Source organism: Canis lupus, chromosome 2, assembly GCF_003254725.2.
Source record: "Canis lupus dingo isolate Sandy chromosome 2, ASM325472v2, whole genome shotgun sequence".
Lineage (NCBI taxonomy): Eukaryota > Metazoa > Chordata > Mammalia > Carnivora > Canidae > Canis > Canis lupus.
This window is the reverse complement of record NC_064244.1, coordinates 29,246,628-29,257,357: the sequence shown is the minus strand read 5'-3', so window position 1 is coordinate 29,257,357 and position 10,730 is coordinate 29,246,628. Positions and strand designations below refer to the sequence as shown.

The window sequence follows — 10,730 nt, the reverse complement described above, 5'->3', positions numbered from 1 at the left end:
CACACGGGAAGCACACAGCTTGCTTTCAAAAGCCTCTATTTCGCCCTAAGAAAATCACTTAATAGAGCATTCACCACGGTTGTGTGGCTAAGCTGCTGACATTACCGTGACTTGCTTGCCCACATTTCTGAATCACTCCAACTAAAAGGAAAAAGTCTTTGGATAGAAATAACCCCAAAACATGTGATAGAAAATTTGATATTTTGCATAGTCAGAAAGACTTTGCCTGCTTAGAAAAATGTTTTCTCTGTAACACAGATGTGCTTTTCAAAGCCTTGGAATTTCCTCTTTTGAAAATATGTTGAGCCAACTGAATTTTTAAAGAAAATAATTATATCCTGATTTTAGCTCTGCTGAAAGAGCATGCAAGAATTGCAATCACACTCTTTGTAAATGTTTTAAAGTTTGCCTGGAGTTTAAGCACGTGAGGATGAAATGAAGGGACAAGGGCCCCACCGTAAATGTAGACTTTGATTTTTTTTTTTTAAATGAGAAACTGCAGAGGTGAAAGGGGGAAAATGTGCCAACGTGTACATTATCATTAATCCTCAGAATCTGAAAACCTCGACTTGTAATATTCAAAATCCTTATTGGCCATTATTTGTCATGTTTACCACAAGGTTCCTAGTAAAATGCAGACTGAGAGCAGGTAAACGTGTGACAGTGGGAGGAATGTTCTTTTCTGTGTTTCTGGCTCGGGAAGGTCACAAATAAACCCACTTACGCATTTCCTTTCCAAAGTGACTATGCCATTTGCATTCCTACCAGCGGCGGGTGAATTCTTTCGGCTCTGCATTTGTGCCAACACCTCCGTGGACAGGTTTTGTCGTTGCTGTTTGTGCGAACACGTACGTGGTGGTGACTCACTACGGCTTAATTCAACGTCTCTCGGGGTTAAAGGTGCTGAGCATCCTTTCATGTGTCTCTAGCCTATTTAGTTAGAAGCATCTGTTCAAACTTTTTGTCCATTTTTTTAACCCTTCGCTTTTTCACCGAGTTCGCTGTATTCTAAATCCTAATTATTTGTTAAGCATACGTTCTCCTAATATTTTCTTTTAGCATACCGCTTGTCTTTTCCTTTTCCTGTCTTTCAAAACTCAGAAATTCTTCATTTCAGTTGGGTCTACTTTGTCACACTTTCGGTGTTATGTCTGCGAAATCTTTGCTGAACTTAAGATCAAAAAGGCTTTCTCCCATGTTGACTTCTAGAAATATAATACATTTTAACAGGTAGGGCCAACCATCCATTTTGAGCTAACCCCAGTTTACATTGCAAGGGATGGTGTGAGGTCCAGTATCTCAGCATGGGGGTGTCTGGGCACCATTTGGGGCAAAGACTGTTTTTCCCCAGCTGGATTATCCTTGCAACTTTGTAAAAAACCATTTGGCGATGTTCAGCGCGTCCGTTTCTGGACTCTGCTCAGTTCCGTTAGTTCACACATCTATCCTTTGGCTAATACCCTACTGACGTGTCTACCATCACTTTATAGGAAGCCCGGGAGGCAGGTGGCGTGAGCCCTCACTTTGTCCTCTTCAAAACGGTTTTGGCTATTCCGTGACCCAATTGCGGCTGAAATTTTAGAAATAGTTGGTCAATTCTTACGAAAAATCTTGTGTGGTTTTGACCCCAATTATATCAAGTGCATACATTTATTTGGGGAGAATTGACATCACTGATGTGGAAATGTTGGGGTTCAGAATGAATGGCCCAGAAAGAATTCTTAAGACGCCTTCGGTGCACAAAAGGGGTGTTACTAAAGGATGGGGCCAGGACCCGCGGGCAGAGAGAGCTGCGCTGGGGTCAGGACAGGTGACTGTTGATACATTGTCAAGCTGGGAGGGGGACAGGGAGAGCATAAGTCTCTAAGGAATTTGGAAGCGAGGTTTCCAGGACCTTGAGGGGGTAGCTGCTATTAGGAAAATGTTTACTAGACATTTATTACCGTCTATTAAAATCTGAGTCGTGAGACTCTGCCGATGATACATCGGTGGGCCATATGCTTGGGGGGTGACTGCCAATATATGTATTGGGGGGTAGAGATAAAGGAAGCTTCCAAAGGAATTTTTACATGTTAAAGTAGACTCCCAAGAACCCGGGGGTTGGGCTAAGATTGCCTTGTGCCGTGAGCATAGTACTAACACGGAAGCAGCTGAGTCCCTAGAGGAAAGTCACCTGCCAGTCACAAGGACGTGTCACTGGGCCGTAGGCAGTAAGAAGTTTTCTTACTTTTCTGCCTTTGCCTTTATTTCTTTTTTTTTTAAATAATAAATTTATTTTTTATTGGTGTTCAATTTGCCAACATACAGAATAACACCCAGTGCTCATCCCGTCAAGTGCCCCCCTCAGTGCCCGTCACCCATTCCCCCCACCCCCCGCCTCTATTTCTTACATCATTTACCACCTTCCTGAGTTTCGTAGTTTGCGAGCAGAGTGTACCTCCGCACTCGCTACGGTCTTTTTAACACGGGCTCCTTTCCTAAGTGTTTTATGTGGTTTTGTGTGGGTCATGCCCGCACCCTATTCGATTGATAAAGAATTATTTCAAGTTTTCCATGCCACTGAAAATAATCTATTTTTAAATTTCAATTTCCAGTCTTCGTTGCTAGCCTATTGAGATGCAATTGATTTTTAAATTGGTTTGCTGATCTCACATACCTGTCGAAGAAAACTTTTTAGCGATTCTTTTGGTTTTTCTACTTAGACAGTCATGCTGTCTGTGAATAGACAGTTTTATTGGCCAGCTGTGTGTCTTTTATTTCTTTTCCTTCCCTTATTGGGCTATGTAGAATGACTGATTCCCACGTGGTAATAGGGAACACCTCTGTCTTGCTCCAGATTTTAGGAAGAAAGCATTCAGTCTTTCACTAATAAATATAACGTGAGCTGGAGACGTTTTGTAGATCTGTTTTACTAGATTGAGGACATTTTCTTTTAATTGAATGATTATGCATTTATATCAGATTTTATTCTGCATCTAGTAAAATAAGCATATGCTCTTTCTCCTAATGAGCCTATTACTACGGTTCACATTAATTTCTGAATACGGAATCAGTGTAGAGAGCAAACTGGAGCCACTCGTGTCAAGCAGGCGCCCGTGTCAAACAATGACCGAGCAGTGAAAGATACTGCAGCTATGACACCTCGCCGGGACCAGCGTCAGCCACCACCCCACAATTACCACCCACCAGAGCCAGAGGATGTCCACAGGGACCCGAAATTGATTGAATCCCTTTAAAAAGCAAACTGTCAGACCTTCAGACCTAACCTCTCTATGTCTGCCCACTTCAAACAGGCAGCTGCTGCTCAAGTTTCTGCCCAGTTGATCTAGGAACAGAACCGAGATCCTTCCCCGCTTGAACATAAGTGTGAGAGTGAACCCGGATGGGACCGAGGTCTCCTCTCAACTGCGCTGAACTTCCTGCACTTCTGTGACCCGGTTTGTCGTGCGGCTTGTCTTCTGTCCTGCTGTGCGTCCTGTGTGAGAAGCCAAGTTTAATCACCCAGGGAAATGCCATGGAGTTTGGGGTCCCCAACCTGCTTTATAGTTGGGATTTCACTTTGCTTTATGATCGAATAAAGCTGACATTGTGGAAAGATGCAACTCGTGTGTGCACCTTCCGGGCGTACCCATGACAACCAGCCTTCTGTTTCCAGGATAAACGCTGTGGTTTGCTATTTTTACATATTTCTGACTCACTTTGCTAATATTTTGGGGGATGTTTGTGCTTATGTTCGTGAAGGATATTGGTCTGCGGTTTTATGTTCTTCTCATGCCGTTGGTTTGGATTTTTGAGTAACACTGGCTTTGTGAAGTGAATTGGGAAGTGTCCTCTAAACTTCTTTATTAAAGAAGAAATTGTAAACTTTTTTTATTTCTTGAGTGTTTAGTGGAATTCACCAGAAAGACTTTCTGGGTCTACGGGATCGAGTCCCGTGTCAGGCTCCCTGCATGGAGCCTGCTTCTCCCTCTGTCTGTGTCTCTGCCTCTCTCTCTCTCTTTCTCTGTCTCTCATGAATAATAAATAAAATATATATATATATATATAAAAAAGACTTTCTGGGTCTGGAGTTTTCTTTGTTTGAAGGACCCTAACCACAAAATTACTTTAATAGGTATAGAACTAAGGGTTTCAGAACGAGTTTCCCCAATATAGGTCACCTTGGCATGAGGATTATTTTGAGCTAAAGGTGATCAAAACCCAGCAGATTCAGGAAAAGCTCTTCACCTTTCTCTCAAATTTCTCTAAATTTAGGGAAAGGGGTCTTGCACCAGGAAGAAGCTATTACCAGAGACAACTGGTTTACCTAAGACGCTGACGTGGCTAACCTTTGTTGTCCTCACATCTCCTCTGCCTTCTTGTGAACAGCCTTCCTCTCCACTGCCTCCCGGGGGCCCCCACCCTGTCCATCGTTCAGGATGTTGTATCAGCTTCAACTGTCCAGCTGCCTTTTGAGTCTTCGTATCTTTATTAAATTTGGGTTTCTCCTGTTAACCTGTCCTATGTCGTTGTAACTGTTTGAGCAGCCACAGAAGCTAGAGGGTAGAAGTAGAACTGTTTTCTGTAAACAGTACTCTTCTAGCAAACTGTTTTTTTAAGTAGGCTCCACACCCAGCACGGAGGCCAGTGTGGGGCCCCAACTCATGACCCCGAGATGGAAACCCAAGCTGAGATCAAGAGTCGGATGCTCAAGGGACTGAGGCACCCAGGAGCCCCCAGTTACCTAGTTCTTAGGTGAGCTGGTAGTTTATTACCGTTCTTTCTTTGTGAATCTTGAGACCTTATCAGTTGAATCCAGATGCCGTCCCCACAACCGCCCCCAAAATGCTAACACAAATCAGGGATTCAACACCTGCATCAGGGGCTAATTCATTCACCTCTGTTCCTAAAGCAGCAGAGGCAGGAGAGAGGGAGGGAGGCATGAGGGCCTCAGGGAAGAGTGTAGGAAGCAAGGAACAAGAAGGATGGTTTTTGCATTAACTTTATTTCCAGACGCTTCCCATTCAGCTCAATTAACAAACTTTTTCCTTCCAAAATCTTGCATCCTCTTGTGGACATCAGTTAATTCAGCGCTGGAGACCTTTGACTCTGCCATCAAAACCGTATCACCTTGGAGTTAGAGTCGTGGGCCTGTCCTTGGTAACGACACCATCCCTGACTTCCTTCATTCGGAAACAATGTGTGACAACCAAGGTACCATTTGGAAGGCTGGTTTCAATCCTCTCTCTCTGCTGCTCAGCCTCTAAACCTCCCTGAACAGATAGGAAAGGAGAGTGCCTCCCCCTTCTCACCTGCCAGCAGGACAAGGGCCTTCATTACAGGACCCTGAGGGGGTCTTCTAGGTCCTCTGGCGGACCTGAGAGTCCTCATTTGCTCTCTTCCAGAAGCCACATCTCGGTTAGCACCCCATCCTCATCCCCAAAACTGTCAAGAACTGTGCAGGGCCCCGGATTTCCCCCTCCCTGCAAACCACCAAGCTGGCCTGTTTCATGAATGCGGGTAGAAGGCACAAGGCTGCGGAGCCAGAGACAGAGGACACAGGTGTCCTGACGACAGCAGCAGCCAGAGCTTCATGGTCAAATGCACTGACTCCTCATGACCCTCAGGTCCCACAGGGGACAACTGCAAACACAGGGAGCCACGCTGACGGAAGGGGACCTGAGCTCGCTGCACTCGCTGCTCTGATGGAGGGCAGAAGCAGGGCGGCCCCTTGTCCAGAGGCAGACGCTGCTACCTCATCCCCGGGGTTAATGCCTGACAATACAACGTAGCGGCTCTGAGCGGTCAGAGCCTTGCATTCTTGCCAGGTCCTCGGCGCCATGGTGGATGGCCTGCCCGGCACAATTCTTTCTCTGAGTCTTAGTTACAGATTTTCAGGGTGGCTGGCCAGAATCAGGAGCATTAACTGGGCAGCCTGGGTGGCTCAGCGGTTTAGCACCTGCCTTCAGCCCAGGGCATGATCCTGGAGTCCCGGGATCGAGTCCCACGTCAGGCTCCCTGCATGGAGCCTGCTTCTCCCTCTGCCTGTTTCTCTGCCTCTCTCTCTCTCTCTCTCGGACTCGTATGAATAAATAAATAAAATCTTTAAAAAAAAAAAAAAAAAAAAAAAGGAGCATTAACTGTCCAAACAGCAACCCAAGTCAAGTGGGACTGGCCTGGAGTGACTGCTGGGAAAACGCACAGCTCCCTTCTCTGCCACCAGCGGGCGCTCGACACTTGGGCAGGGACGAGCCGCCTGTCCGATGAGTCCCACTCGAAATTCCTTAGGATTTTCCAGACTGTCAAAGTCGGCAATTCTAGGTATTTACTTATTCCTCTAGAGCTGAGGGACACTGCTTTACTCTTCCCAGGAATTAGACAGTTGGTCAGGGGACTCACAGTCCTACTGACGCTCATCCTCTTAGTTCTCTAAGTGGACAGATACTCCCCCACTCACACACGGATGTTGACACGCCCGCCACTCCGTCTCCAGCCTCCTCGTTTTAAAACTCACGAGCATTTACTTGTTTCATCATTTGAACCACCACCCGCATACTAATGGCTCACGAATCTGTACAAAAGCCCTGGTCCTCCCTGGTCTTCACACACTCACTACCTGCATGTCTGCTGGGTGGTCCCATTTGGGGGTCCTGTAAGAAGTTTATGTTTCATGCGTGTCCCTAGAATGAAGTCCCTTCCCTCTCCTGCCACCCTCCCCCCCAACTATCCCCCCTCCTGGCTCCTGTCCCATTTATGAACCATGTCCCACCAAGTGCAGACTTCCTGTTCCCAGTAAATGTCCGAAGACTTTTTTCCTTCACGAAAATGTTTAGGATCATTCAAATCCCTCAAATCAGTGTCATCTTCTCTTGCCTGAAAGATGTGCAATGCTGCCTGTTAGTTATTCCCTCTAGCCCCGGCCCCTCGAATCCATTCTCGCATTCACCTATCCAATCTGTGATACCGTTCATGCTCCACTCCTTCTCAACACTCTTGTAGACGCCCATTCCAGCCCTAAGCATGTAACTCCTTTGGCATGTTAAAAATGGGTCCGTACCATCAGCCTCTAGTTTCATCTCTTCTCATCTTTTCCTGGAAAATCATGACCTACAAAAAAGCCAAACTGCTTCTATTTTTGTGACTCTACTGCATTGCTCACACTTTTTCTTTTCCTGGATTTTTTTGGACTATTTTCATTATGAAAACATCCTTTTTTTTTTTTTTTAACATTTCTACTCAGATAGCCTCTAATTAAGAAATCCTCTTTGACTTTCTAGGCAGAGACAACTTTCCATCATTCACTCAGACCATATTATAACAGGTAACTCATACATTTACTATATACAGGTGTATATACATACACAAACATGTGAAATTAAATTATACGTCTACATGTTTGCCTTCCTAATAAGACTAAGCTCCTGGAAAACAGGGTGCTGTTTTAAATTTGTGCACCCTACTTCCAGCCCAGTGCCTAGCCCCAAGGTAGGTTTGAAACACTGTTTCTTGAACTATTCTGGGTTAAACAGCACAGGAGTGAGTGGGTTCTTGAGGTAAGATATGACTATCACTCGTACTTCAGACAGTGTCCTCACCATCGAATCAGACATTGGTCTTAGCCAAAAGTAAGTAGAGACGATCCTCTTCTACTTTAATCGTTCATAATTACCTTTTGGTTCACAGATCACCTTAAACATGTGGTGAGTGTAAAGAATGCTTTAACAAAGACATCTATCTCTGAATACACAGACCAAAGTTTCTATGAAATTCCAGGAAGTTCCCATAACCCTTGCCCTCCACCCTTTCTGATGCATATGCAGTTTCCACCTTGAGTTGTTCAGTAGGATTGGTATCAACATAATGGTCAGTATCCCATAATGGAAGATAGCATGAAAATCCATGAATGAGTCCTGAAAGAAGGCTTAATGTAGATTCGGAGGGTCCTCTTTCAATGTTTGGTGGAGTGAGCTGGTGGGGACACGGTGAGAGAAGAACTGTAGGGTGGCTTACCTTCAGTGTCTCCATCAGTGTTCATCAGTCACTGACGCTCCAGAATACTGTCATGAGATGCTTACGGTCCTCCACAGGTGTCCACCAATGGCCAGAGTGGTGTTGACTGCAGAAGACAATTAAACGGGGCAAAACCCCTAACCCTTTGAGGAAAAAATAGTGTTCTAATGAGGAGAGTTTGAGTCGTTCCATGACAACTCTGCGGCAAAGAGACAGAATCCAAAGGTGCAGATTTATGAGGGCAGGTCAGTCCCTCCACCTCTCCTTCTAGAGTATCCCTTCCTGCTTTTCTATTCCACTGATTATATCCCCACCAAGCATTCCCGCTTAGTGAATCTTTCCCAACACGCAGACATACTAGATATCCCACTAACAACCTGCAACAATAAAAATAACAGCAAAGTGATCTAGACTCCAAAATAAAATACCTTGACTAGAACTTTCCTCTAGCTTGCCCCCAGTATCTTTTCATTCACAACCAAACTTGTGTGAGGAATAACATGAAGTCTAAATTTCCACATTTTACTTTTGCACTTTCCATTCACCCCTAAATCTACAGCAATTTATCTTGTATTCATACAAGTAACACCAAAACGAATCATGGCAAAGTCACCAAGCCTTCGGTTCACCTATTTTACCCTTTTTTATGTAATTTCTCAATTGGGTAGGTCTACGATGCCATTCCATTACACATTGAGAGAACTGTGGCTTTAAATTTCAGGAAACGCAAGTCCAGAAAAAGTCATTTATAAGGAAAATGTACTAGCTCACATAAATTTGCCATGCTCCTTAATAAAGTGTCCTGGTATATATGGAGTCTCCAGTCGATTAACCATCAGCTCATACAAAAAGGGCACTGTTGCTCTCCATGTTCAATTTTAGCATGCTCAGACTCTATGCCCAGCAAGGTCTTGGGTGCGTACGTGTGCATGTGTGCGGCAAGAACAAAACCACACACGCCAACATCCCCCATCGCAGGGAGACCGCTTCTCCCCATGCATCTTCCTCTGAGGCCCTAGTCATGTTTTCCAGACATCCTCAAGCAGCCCTATCTTAACACAGCTCACAAAGCCACCTGAATAAACAACTCAAAATCATGGGCAGGAAGATCCCCATTTTCCTAGGGATTCTGATAGAGGAGGATCCTTCTAGGTCCTATAAACGCCTAAGTCTTACTGGGAAACAGAGCACGAAGGTGAGCCTGGCCTCATCAGAATTTTCCGGGACCATGTAGAACAAGGATGGGCCAAATTCTGCCTGCAAGAGGGGAGATGTGGCTTGTGGGGCAGACTATCACTCGTGCCTGTGGGACACTTTTTACTAGATTTTCTGCTTGCCCTTCCAACGCCGTGTTGGCAGAGCCGCTCAGTAGGATTGGTAGCAACATAATGGTATTAGTGCCCGCTCACTTCCCTTCTCCCTCACCCCTGCCGCGTGTCTCCCAACTGCATGCTCTGCACTTTGACATGGGTCTTCCCACCGCAGATACACCACCTGCGTGTGCAGCCACACGCACGTCGGCAGAGGCGGCGGCGCCCGTCCACAGAGCTCCCCTCCTCCAACACCCGTGCACGGGAGGGGGGCACCTGAGGGCTCAGTGGTTTAGCACCACCTGCAGCCCAGGGCGTGACCCCGGGGTCCCGGGATCGAGTCCCACGTCGGGCCCCCTGCAGGGAGCCTGCTCCTCCCTCTGCCTGTGTCTCTGCCTCTCTCTCTCTCTCTGTGTCTCTATTGAACAAATAAATAAAATCTTTTAAAAAAGAAAAAACTAAAAAGGACACCCACTGACGCACACGCGTGCAATGACACGGATACAGACAGCTGCACTCCTTCCAAATCTTTTACTTCGTGTTGGTTTTTTTTTGTTGTTGTTGTTGTTGTTTTTGTTTTGCTTTGTTCAGCATCTGCCGGGCTGCTGCCCCCTGGGGCGCGGGGCGTGCGGGCCTCCTCGCGGTCGCACGAGACACACACACACACACACACCCCCACGTGCGCACACACACGGGTCCAGCTCTCCGGGCGCTCCCCGGGCGCCGCTGCCCGCGCTCACTTGTACGTCTTCATGTGCCACAGCCCGTCGTTGAGGTAGTGGATGTTCTCGATGCCGATGCCCTTGTTGACCTTCTCGATGTCCTCCGCCGACATGCGCATGACCCCGACGCACAGCGCGTGCTGCTTGCCCTCCGCCATGATGGCCACGACCGTGTCGACGGCGGCGGGGTAGAGCTGCGCGCCGGGCGAGGTCAGGCCGGGGCACATGATGTTGGCCCCGCTGAGCACGAACTTGATGGCGCCCTTGTCCACCTGCTGGTGCGGCAGGATGAACGGGTACTTGTGCAGCAGCCGCAGCGTCGGGTAGAAGGGCCCCTCCCTCTGCCTGAAGAACAGGAGCTCGCCGTTCACCGTGAGGATCTCTATGTGCTCGTGGCAGCGCACGATCTTCACCGGGTCCTTCTTGGGCAGGATCTGGTTGAGCCACGGCTCGATGCCCGGGAACTGCTCTATCAGCTGGTTCTTAATGCCCTTGATGACGGACGTCTTCAGCTGGATGCAGTTGGACACGTTTTCCTTCTCGTCGAATTTCTTGAACATGATCCAAGGCGGACGGGGGGGGGCGCCCACGGCGGAGAGCCCGAGCTGCGAGGACCGGGAGGCGCTCACCGGGAGGACGGCCGGCGGGGACGGTCGCGGCGGCTGTCGCTAACCGGAAGGCAGCGCGCGCTTTACGGCTCCGCGTGACG

At 47.3% G+C, this 10,730-nt stretch overlaps 1 protein-coding gene across 1 annotated transcript; it reads right to left on the bottom strand.

The window, feature by feature from the left end:
- Window positions 1-7,605: 7,605 nt before the first annotated feature.
- On the bottom strand, window positions 7,606-10,711 carry LOC112658912 (malignant T-cell-amplified sequence 1-like). The gene has a single exon (XM_025445222.3). The coding sequence runs from the start codon at window positions 10,579-10,581 to the stop codon at window positions 10,036-10,038; it is 546 nt and encodes a 181-aa protein (XP_025301007.1). The 5' UTR covers window positions 10,582-10,711; the 3' UTR covers window positions 7,606-10,035.
- Between the last annotated feature and the right edge of the window lie 19 nt (window positions 10,712-10,730).